General features: G+C 41.8%; 1 protein-coding gene across 5 annotated transcripts in view; it reads left to right on the forward strand.

Annotated features, from left to right (window-relative positions):
* The window catches only part of VRK1 (vaccinia related kinase 1), an 80510-nt gene continuing 59906 nt past the window's right edge, over nucleotides 259–20862 (forward strand). For 2 of the 5 annotated variants that reach the window (XM_018066425.1, XM_018066427.1), the window contains exons 1-2: nucleotides 259–354; nucleotides 20719–20789. Coding sequence is in view for 1 of the 5 variants with exons in the window: in XM_018066423.1 (XP_017921912.1) it covers nucleotides 6572–6650 (79 nt within the window). In the remaining 4 variants the exon portion in view is untranslated. Of the gene's footprint in view, nucleotides 355–6539; nucleotides 6651–20718; nucleotides 20790–20862 lie in introns of all 5 variants that reach the window. The other 3 variants (XM_018066424.1, XM_018066426.1, XM_018066423.1) reach the window with 2 other exon arrangements.

Genomic DNA, 20862 nt, shown 5'->3' on the forward strand with positions numbered 1-20862 from the left:
TCCTAGGGCTTTGACGGATACAACACCTGACCATAAGAACGGATTCAAGAGACTGTAGACCGGATTTCCCAGAGGCGCACAGGGGCCGAGCCAATGCGGTCTCGCTTTGCCAGTGAAAGACTCCATTTCCCAGCACGCAGTGCGAGGGCCGCCCGCGGCTCCCGGCATTCCTGGGGAGCGCGGGCTCCGCCCATCCCGCGCGTTCCTGCTCGCTCCGCCTCTCCCTCTAGCCTGAGCCAATGGGAAGGCCCCATACTGCAGGGTGTGACGGGGCCGGCGCCGCCGCGGAGTTGCAAGTCGGCGAAAGCGGCGGGAAGTTCGTACTGGGCAGAAGGCGACGGTCTGCGTCTTGGGGTAGGGCGGCCGCGCGCCAAGCGGTCCGAGGGCGCCGGCGCAGAGCGGGGACTGTGGAGGGGGCGGCCGGGGAGCTGGGCTAGCGTGGGGCGGCCGGGCGGCCGCGCCCTCGGGCGGTGTCGAGGGCTGCGGTCGGCGCGGCGCCGGCGTCCTCTCAAGCCGGGGCTCCTTCAGGTCCCGCTGCGGCCCTGGGTTTCCTGCACCGGCCGGGCGGGCCCCCAAGGCTCAGCTTCCCATTCTGGCTGACACGTAGGCCGGTCAGACTCGCGCCGTGTCCTGGTAGCTCGGGCCGGGTCTGGGAGATGGCCCTTGTAAGGCCAGTCTCGACTGCCAGGGTCTTTCCGCTCTCTCGGAGCTCATACTCTGCAGGGGAGTCGGAATAGAAGCAAATAGGACCATTTGCAGATGCCGAAAAGCTCCCTAGTAATAGGATAGGCGACGGTGGGCCGGAGTGGTAGGGGTGACGGAGAGCATCTCAGGAGGTGACGTTGGTCCTGAGACCTGAGATGGGGGAAGGAGCCTGCTCCCCAGAGGCTAGCGTTCCAGGCGTTTCTAACCAGTCGGTGTCCGGCTGAGGCCGGGTAAGAGCTTGCTTGCACTTGACCGCAAGGTTCAAGGCTGTGAAGCTCCGTGGGAGAGTTTTACAAGGGATTTTAGCATTCTTCTGACGGTTTTTTGTTGCCCCTCCGTAGCTACGGGGTGGCACCCTTTGCTGATGTAGCCGTATTCAAGGGCAGCAAGTAGTTTTTCCTTTTGTCGAAATAATTTTTGGCTCTGGTGTCAAAACTCATAGGTGATTTATTTGAATTAGACAAAAAGCACCAGAGTCTCTGGGTTGAGAGAGCGGGGAAGGGGACGCAGACACTAGGTTCCTGTTGAGGCCACCCGTTTTTCACTCCCCGCCCCCCCCCTTTTTTTTGCTTGGGGTTGACTCTTTCTTTACCTCATCTCTTCTTGGAACAACCTGGAAATAACCAATTTTGCTGTTGGGAGGGTGGTGCGTTTAAGGAACTGTTGAAGAGCCTCATTAATGACTGTTTTTTCATTTCTTTCTATTTTAACTGCAGTTGCCCATCTGTGGAGGCTGAACTTGGCGAGAGTTAAAAATAAATAGGGCAGCATTTTTTTTAAGAGTTCAGAATAAAGGCATCTTACCTTTCATGACCTGCTGAGTGTGATACTTTTGGGGAAGACTTTAATCTACAGTTCTGAAGAAGTTTCAGAGGGCAGCAGGGGTTCTTTATGTTGTTGTTTAGTCCCTCAGTTGTGTCCAGACTCTTTGTGACCCCCACGGACTGTAGCTCCCCAGGCTCCTCTGTCCGTGGGGTTTCCCAGGCGAGAATACTGGAGTGGGTTGGGTTGCCATTTTCTCCCCCAAGATAAGATGATGTTCATCAGCCATCTGTAGAAGGGAATTCAGTAGTCACTTAACACAAACTTCTCTGCTGAAGCTGCTACAGGTGCTGTTCTCTGTGCATGTCAACATTGCTCATTAGATTCTGGGATAATAATAGTAACCCAGCTTGAATCTAGTGACAGTAAAGTTGTGTTAGGCATTACTGTCCATTTATTATGCTGGTATCTAGTGCAGAAGTGCTTCCAGGTGGGTCAGTGGCAAACAATCCTCCTGCCAAGTAGGAGGCGCAGATTTGATCCCTGGGTCGGGAAGATCCCCTGAAGAAGGAAATGACAACCCACTCCAGTATTCTTGCCTGGGAAATCCCATAGACAGAGGAGCCTGGTGGGCCACAGTCCATGGGGTCACAAAGAGTCAGACATGACTTAGTGACTAAACAGCAACAACAGTCTAGTGCAAATACCAGGTTTAGAGTATAATGGCTTATGTTAAGCACAGCAGAAATTGTGAGAGGATATTTGTTAAACAAATGAGAAAATGAAGGAATGTGACATTCGTAGAACATGGCATATAAGTTAGTAAGTGCCCAGGAGATGGTTAAGTGGAAAGCTTATGCTAAGTTTTATTCCAGGGTGCAAGTTGTATATTTAAAAATTCATAGTAGTGCATTGAAAATGTTGACAGACCCTAAAATTAAATTTCTTAAATAGGCCAGGCTTTTTCTTTTTTTTTTTGAGAGCTAATGTGAAATAATAATAAATAATGTAAGTGAGGGTCCCAGATGTCTTGGAAAGAAAAATAACGATTTTTATTTTGACAACTATGTACATATTTTTCCTTAAAGCCATCCCTAATAAGATATGATGTGCTATGAATAGAATTTTGGTTTAAAAAATAAAACTTTGAAAGTATTTTTGATTTGATAAAACTTACTGGAAATGAGGCAAAGCTTAAAAATTTACCTCATATCAAAATGAAAGATGACTCTTGAATTTATGCAAATGTTAGTATCTTCATAGATCAGGCATTGAACCTAATGAAAATTAAGTGCTGCCTCCGTGTGTGTGTGGCTGAGGCTTTCCTGGAAATTGGTCTTCGTGAGTTTTAAGAGTGGATGGGTTACCGAATAGGCCTGGAGAATGTTTTTCAGACTGGTAGTACATTTTGCATGTTTGCCAAGTTTATTTTTCAGAGTGAGCAGAGATGGACTTGTTTATTCACCAGATTTCCTGTGCCTAGAACTGTGCTGGGGGCAGAATCTGTTCTTGTGATTGTAGTGTCTTGTCGAAGCAACTTATCTTTTAAGCTAATAGAGGTCATTCTTTTGAGCTTTGGTTATTTAGCACCCAGCACAAGAAAAGTCAAGTGTGTATGGCACATTCGAAAAACTGTACTGTTAGTGGAAAAATGTAGAAAACAGGAAATTTTTAATAAGGGTGTAAGGATGATATGGAAAAGTGATGGAATCCTGCTAAAGCATTTAGCTGGGTGGTGTAACCTAGATGTGTTTATACTCTGTGATACATTTGGCCCCTTTGACCCAAATTCCTGTGAATATGTTCTAACTTGCCTTTATAAAGATGTGAAGATTCATGTTGATGTATGGCGAAAACCACCACAATATTGTAATTAGCCTCCACTGAAAATAATTTTAAAAAAAGATGTAAAGAGGGCCATTCCCTTTAATATCTTGCCCCCTTAGCTTCTGAATGATATTTAAGTACCTAACATTCCACGATTGTTGTTTTGAACTAATTTCGAGTGGTGCTCCATCTCTCTCCCAATGTCACCTTGAATCTTTGCGCTCAAACTCAAGCGCATTCTACTCGTCTTTTCTGGATGACAAGTGGACAACGCTTGAAAAGAAAAGCTCTCTAGAGTCTGGATAGGTATGAAATCTGCCCTTCCCCTGTAATTGGAGTTTGATTTTTAATATTCACTGATAAAATACCAACGACAGGAAACTACTAGTAACATTCATTGGTGAATTTACCAAGAATTCTATTAGCCACAGCGTTTTTGTCAGCTTGAATTGTGTTGTTTGTTTAGTCTTCATGGAGGTACGTGGATTTCCATGATTCTTGGCAGTTAGTCCTGTCTCTCCATGGGTCTCTGACCCAAGAGAAAGGAACCATCTCCGACTTGAAAATGAGATGCTGCCCGCACTGCCCAATGTTTAGGGTGAATATTAAACCTACACGTAGACTGGAGTGTTGATCAAGAAGCCGTATGTAATAAGTGGGAAGATACACTGGATGGAAGTCATGTAATTAAGTTGCAGGGTTATTAATTTGAGATTTGGGAATGTTCTGGGCACAGTTGTCTTAACGGAGCTCAGTACCCAGTCTGAATGAGAACTGGAAAGCCAGTGGGCAGAGGGCAGCACCATCTTTTACTTTTCCCGGCATTATAGTTTCCTTCTGTGCCTTTATTTAGTTTTCTCTTTGCAGACTGCCGGTCTTGCTGCTGTCCACGTTTGGGGCAGATAGTCTCGTTAGTGCTGGCTCCTTGTTTCAAGAATCCCAGAGAGGCTCCATTATCTCTGTCAGTTAGATCCAAAATTTTTTAAAAAGTCATGAAGTTAGAAATCTTAGAGCTAAGATAACTACAGCTTTATTTCAGATTAATTGCTTTCCTCAAATTGTCTTATGAAGTATTAATAACAGCCGAACAAATGCCATTGTTTGATAGTGCTGCGTATAAATGCATTGTGCTCACATGGCCTGTTAGAAAGTGCCATTAAGCCTTCAGTCTTCATAGACTGTCAAGAACATAGAGAAACAAACTTTTGCTGTTTCTGCTGGACTTGTTGCTTTTGTGCCACTTGTTATTGTAATTTACTATTTAACATGGTAGCAGAGCTATCACCGTACAGATTGTATCTAATTATGCATTCTTTATTAGAGGTAATAAGGAAAAAAGTCTTTTGGGAATCAGGGGCAAAGTTTTAGAAATTCATTAAAAAAAAAAAAAAGGCCAGGATATAACATTTAAGAGGCTTAATCTTACTGGTTTTACAAGCTTTTAGAAAATATTGTAGAAATTGTGACTTTGAAATGCATTACTTCACATGTTGCAGCCCATGTGAAATGGTGCAGCCACTCTGGGATTTAGTTTGACAGTTTCTTAAAAAGTTAAACATATACCACGCACATGACCCAGCAGTTGCACTCCTGGGCATTTATCCTCAGAAAATAAAAACTTATGTTCACATGAAGACCTGTACGTGAATGTTCTAGTGGCTTCGTTTATAAAAGCCAAAACCCAGAGACAGCCCCACGCATCCTTCAGTGGGTAAATGGTCAAATAAAATGAGGTTTAGCCATATAATGGAAAACGACTGCTAACAAAAAGGAGCAAACTACTGACACGAGCAACAGTTTGGATGGAGTTTAAGGGCATAATACCGAGTCAAAAGGTTGTGTGATTCACACTCCATTATATGACCTTCCCAGGACGATAAAGTTACAGCAGTGGAGAAGAGTTCACTTTTGCCACAGTGAGAGCTGGGAGTATGATGTTACTATAGTGGGGTAGCCTGGGGGAGTTTCTTTGGGGCTGATTGAACAGTTCGGTGGCTGGGTTATTGTGATGGTGTTAATTATCTTTACATATGATGAAATGTCACGGGATGTACACGCACGCGCGCGCGCGCACACACACACACACACACACACACACGGTAAAAACTGAAGTTTGAATGCTGCTGCTAAGTCACTTCAGTCGTGTCCGACTCTGTGTGACCCCATAGACGGTAGCCCACCACGTTCCTCCGTCCCTGGGATTCTCCAGGCAGGAACACCAGAGTGGGTTGCCACTTCCTTCTCCAGTGCATGAAAGTGAAGTCGCTCAGTCGTATCCGACTCTTAGCGACCCCATGGACTGCAGCCTACCAGAAGTTTGAATAAGTACTTATTAACACTGTATCAGTGAGTTTCCTAATTTTGATCACTATTATGCTCCATGATGTTGGGTTGTAGGAGTAAGTATATGTTTTATCCACTAAGAAACTGCAAACTTGCCAGAGCTGTGCCATCTTACAGTCCTGTCATCACTATATAAGTGATCAATTTTCCACATTTTTACCAGCATTTGGTGTTAGCAGTATTTTTTATGTTAGCCATTTTAATAGCTGTATATTGGTATTTCAGAATGGCTCTAATTTGCATTTTCCTGATGGCTAATGATGTTCAACATCTTTCCATATGCTTGTCCTTTGAAGTGGTTCAGAACAAGCCTCCACAAAATGTGTCACTATAGCAAGTGGATTACTTTAAGCCAAAGACAATGTAGGCCCAAAAGATTTCAGAACTTTTTACCGCCCCCTCAACTGACAAATTAGTTTAGATAAGGAGCCTGGTCAGAGAGAGCTGTTACCAGAGATAACTTTTAACTGAAAGACCTAACTGTGTGGCATCTAATAACGAACATCTGATCCCATGTCTGAGTTACCTTCCTCCTCTTTCAAGTCCCAGCCCCATGTCCCTCCTCTGCTCAGGATGGCAAATAAGCCTCAGTGGCCTGTCCTGCCCTTGGGTCCCATATTTTTATGGAGGTACAATTAAATTTGTTTTTCTCCTGTTAATTTGTCATAGGCCAATTTAATTGATACAGTAGCAAAAGAACCTAGAATGGTAGAGGAATTTTTTTTTTCTTTCCCACACAGTCATATCTTACTTTGTTCAAATCATTTTCCTGTTTTCTAATTTGTGTTCTTACTGTTGAATTTAGAGTATTCTTTATATATTCTGAATACAAGTCCTTTGCAGATATGTGATTTGTAAATGTGTTCTCTCAGTCTGTGGCTTGTCTTTTCATTCTCTTACAGTGTCTTCTGCGGCACAAAAGGTTTTAATTTTCATGAAGTCCAGCTTACCAATGTATGGATCGTTTTTGGTGTCATGCATGTCTCAGAACTCTTTACCGAACCATAGGTCAGGTAGATGTTCCAAGTTTTCTCCTAACTGTTTAATAATTTTATGTCTTACATTGAGATTAGTGAATCCCTTTCGGGTTAATTTTTGCATGGAGTATGACTTTTAGGTCTTTTTCTTTTCTTTTCCTTTTGTATATGGATGTCTGCTTGTTCCAGAACCATTTGTTGAGAAGACTATGCTTTCTCCATTGAGTCTTTTTTTTTTTTTTAATCTTTATCAAAAATCAGTTGGCTGTAAACTGCAAACAAAATGAAGACAGGAGGAAATGAATAAGCAATTAAGTATGAAAATTAATACAGATGTCTGAAGGTATAAAGACTCATGGCTTGAGTCTTGAAAAAAATATGTATAGATTTGAGAGGAAGTGGGAAAACATTTTAGAGAATATCATGAGCAAATTTAGGTCCTAGAGAAAACAAGAACTGGCTGTTTTGGGGTGTCATGGGAGAGAAGGGGAGGAGGGACATCAGGGGAGGATAATTCATTCATGTGTCTAGGAAACTGCTGGCTAGTTTATAATCAGTTTATTGACTGCTAGAAGGTACTGTGGGTTCTGGAGCAGGAAGAAGAATATGGTAGAAATAGTCTTCAAGAGACTTTCTTTTAGGGGTATGTATGGCAGTGATGGGGCTTCCCAGGTGGTGCTAGTGGTAAAGAACCCGCCTGCCAACTCAGGAGACATAAGAGACGTGGGTTCGATTCCTGGGTTGGAGGAGGAGGGCATGGCGACCCACTCCAGTATTCTTGCCTGAAGAATCCCGTGGAGAGAGGAGCCTGGCGGGCTACAATCCATGGTGTCACAAAGAGTTGGACACGACTGAGTTACTAAGCAAGCACTCAGATGGCAGTGCTAGGTTAGCAGGAAGAGCAGATACAGCCATGACCCTGACAGTGTTGTTACTTTATAACAGTGAGTCCCTTGTATTTCTCAGAAGGGCTTTGGTAGATTTCAGACTTTTGCCACTTTTTCAGATTTTTCTCCTTAGTGATGGCTCCTGAGAACTCTGCTGGACTAACTCCTTCATATTAATGCTTCCTGTAGTAAGTTGTGTGTGTTGGCTCATTGTTGACTTTGGATGACATTTCTTATCAGGCCTAAAAAGAGTCCAAGAGATGAGCAACTGAAATGATGAAAACATGAAAGAGTTGATGAATTGGTCCAGTGAGAAAAAGTTAATGGAATCTCTTTTATTTATCATGGCTAAGAGCAGACTCAGGGGTTATTTAATCAGAATGTCCTGATACTTGTATTTGAAGAACCACACGGAGAGTGGTGATGACCAGCTGTTCTTCAAGAGTCACTGAGGACTGAACAAGGACAGACAGCTCAGATGGCAGGATTAGGGTTTAGTCTGAGGAAGGACTTTCCAGGCAGTGAGAACATAAGATGCTTCCTGCCAGTGATGGAAGGGTCTTTAGAGAGGGAATAGAAAGCTTAGATGTAGTCTAGGAACATTTTTCTTATAGTTGAGGATGTGACAGGTGACAGCCCCCGAGTCCTAATTTATTAATTTGTGACCAGAAATACTCAGTTTCTGTTTTCTTAACAACCATTTCCTGTTCTTGATTTCTTTCCCTGAACAAATTATATTTCTTTTTCTGTTCACCTTTGGGAGTTTCATTTGGTTTCTGCCTTCTCTTGTGCATTTAAAAGATTATCTTAGATGTAAATTAGACTTCTGTCATTTAAAAAATAGCTTCTCAACAAACAGAACTTTTTTAATGTCAAACTGCTAAATATCCATGCATTTATACTTTTTAAAATTTAAAACATGGAAAAGCGTATCATCTCGTTTTTATAAAACATCAGTGATGACTTGTTGAGCAAAGGATTTTACTGCATAAGAGATTACTGTGACGTGTATTAATGAAAGACTGGCAGTGTGAGAAGCTTTCGTGTGATCACTTATTTGCCTTCAGAGCAGTTTTTCTCTTTGATTTAATTTTCTTAGTCTGATTCTTATCTACAAGTCTAGATCTTTTCCCCACTGAAATGTTTAGATTGACCAAGACTGTTTCACTCATGATCGCAACCCTTCAGTATTAAAACAGAATTTTTTTTTTCTGCAGAAGAGCAAGCTCTTACAGTGCTATGCAAGCTGCCCATTTAAAACTATCATTGCTTGGCACCTATGCCCTAGTGACAGTTTGACCAACATGTGAGCAGGCACACTGCCATCCTGACAGATGGGCGTGCGTAGAGGCAGCCAAGAAACCCGTGTATTTGTTAAGGGCAGGATTCCCAGTCGGGGATGTTCAAACGTCTGTCCATCCTGAGCGTTCACGCCTATGGATAAAGGGATGCCATCATTAATCTCAGCCTCTGACTGAGATTCCATGGGTATGTAAGAGCTTCTTGGCGCTTACAGAAGTAGGCAATTGGGGACAATCAGGATAATTGTCCTCTCTTTCATCCCAGGACTACTTCAAATAATCCTTTTCTTTTTTTCCAAGCCAACTTGGTTTGCAGTGAGTACAAAACTGTTCAGACATGGTCCCGATACTTCTAGAATATATGCTGTTGCATTTTTTTTCTAGCCTACAGAAGCTCTGAAGCCATAGGTATTTATGGTGTGGACAGTGATGTACATAATTGGTTGGAGTCAGGTAGACCTGAGTTCACAGACTGATGGCTGTGTGACATCAGGGTAACCTAATTTTACCATCACATCAAGGTGAAATAATAGCTGTTTCATAGGGTGGTTGTGAGAATGGCCTGTGAAACATGTACAGTGAATTGCTTGGTGTAATGACCGGTCCACTGTATGTGTTCAATAAGCATGTATCATCATCATCATTGCTGTAATATACCTGAGGGCATTTTTCTCTGGAGAGTTACCTGAAACAGGAAATCTTTTTTCCACTCATTTCCTATTAATACCATTCTTGAAAGTCATGTATTGGATATCATCACATTGTTTAGTCTATAATGGATTGCCTCCAACAACAGGGAGCTCACTACCTATAGAAAAGGGTTATTCAGTCATGGAACTGGTGACATTTTAGATGGGTTGCCCTTTGTTGTGTGGGATTGTTCTCTGAATTGTCGGGTGTTCACCATCCCCGGCCAGGGGGCACAGAATTGTCCCTGTTTGAGAGCCACTGCTCTCTCCTGTTCTTAATGAAGTGTTGACTGTTAGTAAGTACTTTCTTAGGTTGAGTGGAAGTCTTTATTTTTCCTACCCAGTTCTGTCTTTTGGAGACATGTAGGACAAGCTCAATTCCTCTTCTGCATTATGGTCTTTCAGATACTTGGAAATGGTCATCAAGTCTTCTCAGGCTTTTTGAGTTGAAACGTCATCTAGTTCATCAACTGTTTCTTACAAGTCTTGATTTCATGTCATTTCACCACATGAGTGACTTTCCTTTGATTTAATTTATTTTTATTTTTTTAAATGGTAGTACTTAAAATTGAATGCAGTACTCCATGCAGGGCTTGATAAATTAAAAAAAAAATGTTTTTGAGTTGCATCCCTTACTTTAGATACACTTTTCTGTTAGGATAGGAAAGATTACCTTTCATCATCTACATGCTTTCAGCTGTATCCTTTATTATCAGCTGTATCCTCTTAATGACCACGTGATATGTTGAACCTAGAGTTGAGTAAAAAAACCCTTAGATCTATTTAAGCCATGTCTTCTTTAGCCTGTTTTTATGCATTAGTTTTGGGGTTTAAGCATGATAACATCTGCTTATCCTGTTAAATTTTTTTTTTTTTAATTTAGCTAACTGCAATCCAAATTCTTGGTCAACTCTGAAGTTTTTAGCTTAAAAGAACAAGTAGGTGATAATGATGCTATCAACTGAGATTGAAAATATGGGAGAAAGGTATGTGTGTGCGTGCACGTGTCTGAAAGGGGAATTGGGGATGGAAACCTGGGAATCCTGATATTAAGAGGCAGCTGGACACAAAGGAGGCAACAGAGGAGACCAGGAAGGGGTGGGCCAAAAAAAGTAGGGTGAAAATGAGTTTATCTTGGAAGCTGGAGAGCTTGTGTGTTAAATACTGGGGTAGATCCTTGAATACAAAATGAATAGGACATTGTCTCTGCTTTCTGCTCCTCCTGTTTCTATTTGCCCCATGGTTTAACTGTTCAGTTAATGGTATTACCTAGTCAGTTATGCCTGAAAACCTAGAGTTACTCTTTATTTTACTTTCATACCCTCCCTGCTGGCTTAGACGGTAAAGAATCTGCCTTCAATGTGGGAGACCTGGGTTCGATCCCTGGGTTGGGATCCCCTGGAGGATGGCATGGCAACCCACTCCAGTATTCTAGCATGAAAAATCCCATGGACAGAGGAACCTGGTGGGCTGTAGTCAGAGTTGGATGTGACTAAGTGACTGAGCTCACACACATCTGAGATTCATTCATGCTGCATATAGTATGTTGCGTGTGTTGGTAGTAGCTCTCTAATTCTGGTTAACTGTTATTGTATAATACATGAGTTTTTTGGTTATTGATTACTACCTAACACCAAAGACAGACGCTTTACGTCTGAGCCACCATCTGTTACAACAACACCAAACTTAGTGGGAGTTAAACAGCAACCATATTACTTTGCTCATGGATTCTATGGGTTAGAAATTTGGTTAGGACAGCTTGACCTGTCGTTTCAAGGTTCCGCACTGACGTGTATGGCGCTTTGGCTGGGATGTCATGAAGACCAGGACCATCTGGGATTGTTGACTGGAGTACTTAACTTTTTTTTTTTCTTTTGAAAGTGGCTGTTTGTTTTTCCAGTGGTATATCTAAAACAGTTTGAATGGAGGCAAAGACTTCTACTTGAAACTTGCTTTGCTTCTTTGCAACTTTTGAGTAGATTGTTTGGATAGTGTTCAGATATTGCTGCTGGAAAGGGTGTAAACGGGGTCGATGATGGTCTTTAACCAGAGGAAAGTCATCGTCTGTATCCAGAAGCAGAGATTTCCATTGAGACAGAGAGGTGGTCACTGGTACAGCGGTTGCTCTGAAGGTGGCTGTGCCCTGGCCGCAGGTTCTCCACGGGGCCTTTGGCTCTTCAAGCACGTGGAGTGGGTTCCCACAGGAAGCTTGCTGAGAGTGACTCATCCTGAGGTCACACAGCGTCACTTCCACTGTACTCTATTGGTTGAAATGGACACATGTCTGCCTGGATTCAAGGGGGAAAAAACTTAGACCTCACATCTTTATGAAAGGTGGGTCAAAAGTTCTGTGACAGTTTTTAAAAACCACCATAAATTGTAGACACAATTTATCCATTCTGTTGTAATTGTAGATGGATATTGGAAGTTTCCACTTTGGAGAAGTTTTGCAGAATGCTGCTGAAATCATTCTTGTTCATATCTCTTGGTTCACATCTGTATTCATTTTAGTTGAGTAGAATTGCTAGTCCCAGTGTATGTGTATCTTTAGCTTTGATAGTTACTGCCAGTTTTCCAAAGTGTGTACCAATTCATGCTTCTATCAGAAAACACAGTTCCCATTGCTCTTCAGCTTCACCTATGCTTGGTACAATCAGTTAGACATTACATTTTTTTTTTTTTTTAACTATTCTGTGGTTGTGATGAAGATCTCAGTGTGGTTTAATTGACATTTTTTTGTTAACTGGTGACTTGAGCACCTTTTCATTTGCTATTAGCCTTTTAAATATCTTGTTTTATAAAGTGTCTATTCAAGTGTCATTTGCCCATTTTAAACAAATCGTCTTGTCTTTTTTTTTTTTCTCATTGAAATGTTGGGGTTTTTGTGTATTCTGGATATGAAGTCTTTGTTGAAAATATGAACTGTAAAAATCTCTTTCCATCCTGTGGCTTGCCATTTCACTCTTGTGTCTGTAGATGACCTGAAATTCTAAGTTTTAATCAGTTTCGGTGTACAAATCTTTTCCTTTTTGACTAGTGTTTTCCGTGTCTTGTTCACAAAGTTTTGCTACTCTGTGGTTGTGAAGATATTTTCTTAGGTTATCTTCAAGAAGTTTTATCCTTTGACCTTTCACATTTAGGTCTCAGTCTCCAGGAATTGATTTTTTGTGTGTGGTGAGGTGGGCCAAGTTTCCTTTTCTCCCCGTTTGCTTATCTCCACAGCTAGTAACAGGTAGTGCTGGGCCTGGTGAGCAGCAGCCTGAGAGTGACCATTCTTGCATTCTCAGCCTTTATCCACCCTTAATGCACCTTCTGAACTTGGGCAGACTATTAAAACCGTCTGGCCTCAACTTCACCTGCAGTATGAAGGACGTGAATGAAATGTTTCTGGTCTTCCTTCTGGCTCTGGTTTGTTGAATCATTCTGCCCAGCGTGCAGTTTTATTTAGGCCTATAAGAATCCATGAATCTGGTTTCCGGGACCTAATGTGTCCCTGATCTCCCCCAGCTTAATGTGATCACTGGCTATGGTGAGCCTGCCATCAGGTTTTTCTTCATCACGGCGGCAAGGCCTTGCCCCGCACGTGGTCTTCTGATCTTGCTGTACTCTGTCGCTTGCCAGGAGCCCACTGTTCTGTTTTGGTAAGCTGTGGTTCAAGACACCAGTTCCAGGTTGAATGCCATTCACATAGACACAACTGTTCATTTCACATGTCCTTTCCTTTGGTTTCCGACTTGAACTTCTAAGAACCACAGATGACAATGTAGAGTTTCAGGGATCAGCAGAAGGCATTCGTGATCAAGTGAGTTACTGTCTCGGTGAATTCTCTCTCCACGTGGCAGTTCCTGCAGATAGCTGTGTACTGTACTGGTGCCTTCAGTGAAGCGGTCAGGAACCACACTGGTGACATAGCAAAGTCTGCCTTTATCTGGTTCCTCAGTCTTCTTGGTAGTCTGTGTCGGGGTGATTTCTGTCCTTCATTCAGAAAGTATAATTTCCTTATGCAGAATGTCATAGCTCCTTCGTCATTCTTGATATCACATTTTCCCTGTCATTAACTTTTTTTAAAAAAAGCTTTATTGGGACTTCCCTCGCAGTCTAGTGGTTAAGACTCTGCGCTCTCAGTGCAGGGGTATGGGTTCAATCCCGGGTCGGGGAACTAAGATCCCGCATGCCACCTGTCATAGAAAAAAAAAAAAAAGGCATTATTGAGACCCAGTTCAGTTATCGTATAGCTCACTCATTCAAAGGGTATTGTTCAGTGTTAGTCTAGCCACAGGACTGTAACCATCACCGTAATCTAATTTTAGAATATTTTCATCAACCCTGAGAGAACTCCCCCACCAGCTAACTAGCAGTCAGTCTTCATTCTCTCCCATACGCCCCAGAACCCTGCGTGCACGCTCAGGGTTGCTGAGTCGGGTCCGACTCTTTGTGATCTCATGGATTGTAACCCACCAGGCTCCTCTGCCCATGGGATTTTCCAGGCACTGGAGTGGGTTGCCGTTTGCTCCTCCAGGGGATCTTCCCGACCCAGGGGTGAAACCTGCGTCTCCTGCGTCTCCTGCATCGGCAAGCAGATTCTTTACCACTGAGCCACCTGGGAAGCACCCCCTAGAGCCCTAAGAAACTGCTAATCTGCTTTTGTCTCTACAAATTTACCTGTTTTTGAAATTTTACATGATTGAAGTCATTCCATAGGTGGTGTTTTGTGAGTGTCTTCTGTCATCTATCATGTTTTTAAAGTTCATCTGCATTGTACCAGAATCTGTGCTTCGTTTTTATTGCTGAATAAGATCCCAGGGTATGGATATATCACATTTATCCATTCATCCGTCGAAGAACGCTTGAGTGGATTCCACTTGTGGACTGTTATGAGTAATGCTACTGTGAACATTTATGCACAGGTTTTTTATGTGTACACGTTTTCATTTTTCCTGAGTATATACTACCCTTGGAACTGCTGGGTTACATGGTAACTCTGTTTAACTTATTTTTAGGAATTGCCAAACTGTTTTCCAAACTGACTGCATCTTTTTTACATTTTCACTGGCAGTTGTTTGAGGGTTCGGTTCTCTCAAATCTTCACCAGTTCTGGTGATTTTCTGTCTTTTTGTTTGTATCCGTGGTAGCATGTGTGAAGTAGTATCTCATTGCGGTTTTGATTTTTATTTCTCTTAATGACTAATGAGGTCAAGTATCTTTTTGTGTGTTTCTTGGCCAGTTGTTTATGTGTTTTGGAGAAATTTCTATTTAAATCCTTTGTATGTTTTTAAATTGGTTGCCTTTTTCTTATTGAGTTCATTAACCTTCTGATGTTCACCTTGAATCACCTTGATGTATTTGCAACTAGAAACATTCTTCCCTCAATTTTCCTTCCTTTATATTTCTTTCCTTTTGCTCAGGGACCATTTATTTTTCCTGAAGTGAGCAGGCAGGTCAAGAAGGTTCTCTAGCCCTTTTGCATTCTCTTGGCAACAGATTCCATTGGCAAAATATGTGACTGTGAAATACCTTAGAATGAAAAATATACATCTTCTGCTTATTGGAATAGATCCTTTTCATCCTACTTCTAAAATGAACCATGCTTCTTCCCTTAAAAACCAGTAGGTTAAGCACCTGGTTAGACTTTAACTCAGGTCATTTTAGTTAAGGAAAAGGACCTGGAGAAGTTGGACCTTGTCTCAATAGCAGGTGGCCCTGGACCACGGCTTCATTCAGCCTAGTTTTAGGAAATAGCTGTTGGTTTCTCACCAGGTGATATGTTAGACTCAAGGGATACTGGGGTAAGACAGGTTCCCTGACTTCATATCCTCATAAAATACATCACACAGGCACAGCACATAGGCAACTTATGGTGATTCAGTGTCACAGACATTGTGAGAGGTGTGCAAGGAGGTATGGGCTGGTGCTCTTATCACTTTTCTTTTGCAGGTAGATTTTTGAGTACTTGATTTTATCTGGACCTCTCAGTAAGGAATGGTAACACAAATGCCATCATCCAGATGCTGAGGTTGCAGAAGAAACTGACTTTAGAATCTCCAGCGTTTTCCACGGGAATCTAGAAGATAGTCTCTTCATACTGTTTTTATACAGTATTTTCTTAACTATTTTATCATATATTCTGCAGTAGTTTATCACATCAAGTTTTTCCAGCTGAATTTTTGTCATGTTTTGTATTAGTAAACTGCAACGAAAAGCATTTTTCTGGGGAGTTATACATCAGTTATTTTGTTACTTTTGTCCTCTTGATCTTTGGAAGTCATCCTTTTAACAGTAGGCTGTGTATTTGTAGTAACAAGGATATGTTTCTGTTTTGTCTTTTATACTACTTTTATGATGTGTATATACTTAGTCATTAAAGCAAATATTTTACCACCTAAAAACTTTTCATTTTGCAGATGATTCTGCAGTATGCACTCTACTCTCTCAGTGCTTCTGTTAATTAGCAAAAGAGGCATTTTTTACAAAAAATTATACTTGCCATCCGTATGTTTTGATTCTTGGCCCTGTTGACATACTGTCCCGGGTTGTGAGACCAGAAAAATATCCAACACTCTTGGGGTCGAGTCAGAGGGACAGTGTGGCCAGCTGGAAGGGCTTCATTGTCGAGAGCAAAAGGAAAGCGAGAGGAGTGGCCCAGCGTCAGGAGCTGGCCCGGGGCACAGCTGGCCCTGCGTCCTCCAGCTCAGCAGCCAGCCTCGCAAAACGCCTCACACCAGGCTTCTCCGCGAGCACAGAAAACCGAGACAAAGCACAAGCAAAGCCAGAGTCGCTGCCATCCGCAGAATACTTGGCTGGAGTGAGTGACCACAGATTCTTTACCAGTTACCACTTTGTCTTTGTTCCTGTCTCCTCTCAAATAAGATTTATTGAGACACCCAACATAGACTCCCCCTGCTTTCTAATTGCACCCAGTTTAGAGAAACTCTGGCTTCCCTGAAAAGTGAAAGTCACTCAGTTGTGTCGACTCTGCGACCCCATGGGCTGTACAGTCTGTGGAATTCTCCAGGCCAGAATACTGGTGTGGATAGCCTTTCCCTTCTCCAGGGGACCTTCTCAACCCAGGAATTGAACTGGATGGGGTCTCCTCCACTGCCAGCAGATTTTTTACCAACTGAGCTATCAGGGAAGCTTCCCTCCTAGACCCTCCCCAGGCTTACCCAAGCAAAACCCAAATCCTGTCATATTCTTTTTTTTTCTTTTTTAGATTAGTTTATTTATTTTTGGTTGCACTGGGTCTTCGTTGCTGCGGACAGGCTTTTCTCTAGTGGTGGGCGGAGGCTGCCCTTCACCGAGGAGCACGGGCTCTAGGCCCGTAGGCTCTAGTAGTTGCAGCGTGCAGGCTTTAGTTGCCCTCAGCATGTGGCATCTTCCTGGACCAGGGATCGAACCCATGTCTCCTGCATTGGCAGGCTGATTCCCATCCACTGTACCCCCAGGGAGCTCTTTACACCATTCTCTTATCAGGATGCCCCACGGTTCTGTGGGTGTGTGTTCTTCCAACTCATAGGACTAGAGGTGTGTTCTGGTGGTCTCTTGCTGAAAGGTAGATACCAGAGATAGAGCAGTTTTAGCAATCACAGTGACGAAAAGTACAGGGGTAAAGTTAGACAATTAAAAGATAGTCAGCAAAATCCAAAGTGTGGAACACCAACAAGGGAAAGAAAAAGAAAAAGAGGGAGGTGGCACTTGTCTGCTTAAGAGATTCAGAGGCATATCAGCCAGTTACAGTGACTAAGAAATCAACTATAGGAAGATTTTTTTTTAAGACACTTGGGGATATTTGAACATTTATTTATTAAGTGATATTAAGGAATTGTTATTTTGTTTGATGTGACAATGTTAATGTGGTTGTATTTTTAGAAAGTCCCTGTTAGAAGTAAATACTTCTTACATATGAAATGATACTGTATTTAAGGTGTGCTTTGAAATACTCTTGGGAGGGGCTATGAATTGGGTATACCAACTGGTAATATGTGAGTAATTGTGGAAACTGGGTGATGTGTACATAGGAGTTCATTATATCCCTTTTTTACTTGTTTGCATTTGCTAATTCCTCTAATTTTTTTTTCAGGGTTATTTGTATTTCCTTTTCCATGAATTTGCCTCTCTCTGTCACTTTGCCATTTTTCTGTTGTGTTTTTGACTTTCTCATAATCTGTAGGATTCTTTACTATGTCCTGAGAAAGTAAGCCTTTGTCACATATTCTGTAGGTATTTTTCATTTGTCTTTGAATTTGTTGATGGTGTTTTTAATCTGTGGAGAGTTTTTATTTTGTCAAATTTATTAATTTTCTTTAGGCCTGTGTGTTTTATTTTGTGTGTTGCATAGAACACCCTTCTCTGGGATTCTGAAATGTTTATTATGTTTTCATGCAGAATTTTTTAATGACTGTAGCCCTATTCTGATTTACGGTGACTGTTTGGTCATCTTAATTTCCTTTAGAGTATTTAGAAATAGTCTTCCTTGGAGCCCTGCTGCAAGAATATACAAGGAAGGATGTTGTTCAGTCGCTGTCCTGTGGAGATTTAATAGTGAACACCTGGAGAATTACCATGACCCAAGTTCGGTAGTTAATTTTTCCGCCGCGCTGCACCCCTCCCACCCCTGCCGCCATAGAGCTAATGGGAAATCTGTCATTTAACAAGAGCATCAAAGTGTGCTAAATGTTATCTTATAAATTAGCAATATAGTTCAAAATTTCTAATTTTAGAAAATTTTCAGTGTTTTCTTTACATAAAGAAGCATTCCTTTTAGCTCTTTTTTGTAGAGCTGCTGGGTCAAGGGGCCAGGTGCTGCCTCCCTTTGAATTCGGCGTCCTTAAGCTTGCTCCTTTCTTTGAGTCGATGCCTTTGTCTGGGCAAAGTAAGTTTTCCAGGTCTTAATGTAGTGCCTTCTTCACGGTTGATTCGTGGAGACCTATTAGGATCTTTTAACCACTACATCAAAAGTTGGAAGGAGAAGTGCACAGCAGAAACCGCATGAAATTGTTCCTTTTGGGGGGAAGTGGTGGCAGTGAGGTGTCTTGGGCTTGTGTTTTAAATTGTGCCGTGCTGTATATTTTCAGTTAAAGTTAGTCCTGCAATTAGTGTTCCTCTTTTAGAGCTTCTGGATATCATTTAAAGGAAATAAAAGTTGAAGTACATCTGATACTGTATTTTAAGCATTTTATTCACTGTACTAAAACTTTTTATAAAAATCTAATGTTAATCACTTTTAATACAAGTTTAAAAAATCTGAATAGGAGGAAATTTTTCTCCTATGAAGATAATCTGCTTTATTTTTCCAAGTTAGAAGTTTGAGTCTTCACCTAGTTCTTTGCAGCTTAGGTGCAAAACCATGACTAGTATGACAAATTGCTTCTAAAGATTGTGTCACAGTCTTAAGTTTAGCTTAATGTTTCTTTGAGTTTAGCTTAATGTTCTTCAGGAATAAACCTATGAATTGATAGGATCATTATCTGTGGAAGTTCATTTCTGAATTCGCATGATTTGTTGTCTTATATTTGACTCAGATAGTAAAGAATCTGCTTGCAATGCTGGAAACCTTGGTTCAGTCCCTGAGTTGGGAAGATCCCCTGGAAGAGGGCATGGCAGCCCACTCCAGTATTTTTGCCTGGAGAATTCCACGGACAGAGGAGCCTGGTGGGCTGTAGTCCATAGGGTCACAAAGAGCTGGACATGATTGAGTGACTAACACTGACTGACTTGCTAGTGTTGCTGAGGGTATTCATAACAGCCATGATTACTTTTCATACTTGTATTGATATGCATGGTTCTCTAAGTGAAACTAGGAGATTGATTGAAACATGAAAGTGAAAGTCGCTCAGTCGTGTCCGACTCTTGGCAACCCCAAGACTATAATGTCCATGAAATTTTCCAGACCACAGTACTGAAGTGGGTAGCCTTTCCTTTCTCCAGGGTCCCAACCCAGGGATCGAACCCAAGTCTCATGCATTGCAGATGAATTCTTTACCAGCTGAGCCACAAGGGAAGCCCAGGAGATTGATTGGGTGTCCCTAACAGGAAGTCAGCATATTTGAAAAGCAGAGATATTACTTTGCCAACAAAGGTCCATCTAGTCAAGGCTATGTTTTTTCCAGTGGTCATGTATGGCTGTGAGAGTTGGACTGTGAAGAAAGCTGAGTGCCAAAGAATTGATGCTTTTGAACTGTGGTGTTGGAGAAGACTCTTGAGAGTCCCTTGGACTGCAAGGAGATCCATCCAGTCCATTCTAAAGGAGATCAGTCCTAGGTGTTCTTTGGAAGGAATGATGCTGAAGCTGAAGCTCCAGTACTTTGGCCACCTCATGCAGAGTTGACTCATTGGAAAAGACTCTGATGCTGGGAGGGATTGGGGGCAGGAGGAGAAGGGGACGACAGAGGATGAGATGGCTGGATGGCATCACCGACTCGATGGACATGAGTTTGAGTGAACTCCGGGAGTTGGTGATGGACAGGGAGGCCTGGCATGCTGTGATTCATGGGGTCATGAAGAGTCGGACACGACTGAATGACTGAACTGAACAGGAAGTCAAAGGAAACCTTCCTGCTTCTCACTAGTTTATGTAAATAGTAGTAAGTCTGCATTCATTCCTGTGGTCATCCTCACAGTTTTGTCTCAACTGTAGGATTTGTGGGGATAAAATGAAGTAAATATATAAAAGAGACCCTGTATATTGTTGGGAAGGATATATAAACTCAAGAGTCTATATTTTTCATATGATTTTTTGGCACTCATCAGATACATTAATCAACTTCTGATTAGCTGGCTCATTTGTAAGAGAATTGTCTTTAGATGTATTGCTTTCAAATTATTCTTGATACAATTTAGCAAAAGAGGTGATGAAGTTCTTATTGACTGATTATCTTCTAGTTGATTTTATTCTTTGACTTATTGTAGACTGGCAGGAAGCCATTTATACCAAATATGTAATTATTTCTTAATTTCAAATAAGTTTGAAATATGAATGAAGGTTTTCGGCCTGGGGTGGGATACGAAAAAGGTGATTTGGATGGGGCGGGGGGAGTCGTTCTGAATCATTCATTCACTACTTTATATGTTTTACCCAACTTCTGCAGTGAAGGAGGCTTTTATTAAAATTTTCTGATGCAATAGAGTTGTATGTAATAGAGCCCTTAATTGAAAATGATTGACTTAATGAGGAAAGGAAGATGTGCCAGAACACAGTTGACCTCTGTATCCGTTGGTTCTGCATCCACAGGTTCAGTCAACTGTGAATTCAGCTAACTGGATCAAAGATACTCAGAAAAGATTTCCAGAAAATTCCTAAAGGTGAAACTTACATTTGCCACGTGAACAACTATTTACATAGCATTTGCATTGCATTACTATAGATAATCTAGAT

The sequence above is a fragment of the Capra hircus genome, chromosome 21 (assembly GCF_001704415.2).
Source record: "Capra hircus breed San Clemente chromosome 21, ASM170441v1, whole genome shotgun sequence".
NCBI lineage: Eukaryota > Metazoa > Chordata > Mammalia > Artiodactyla > Bovidae > Capra > Capra hircus.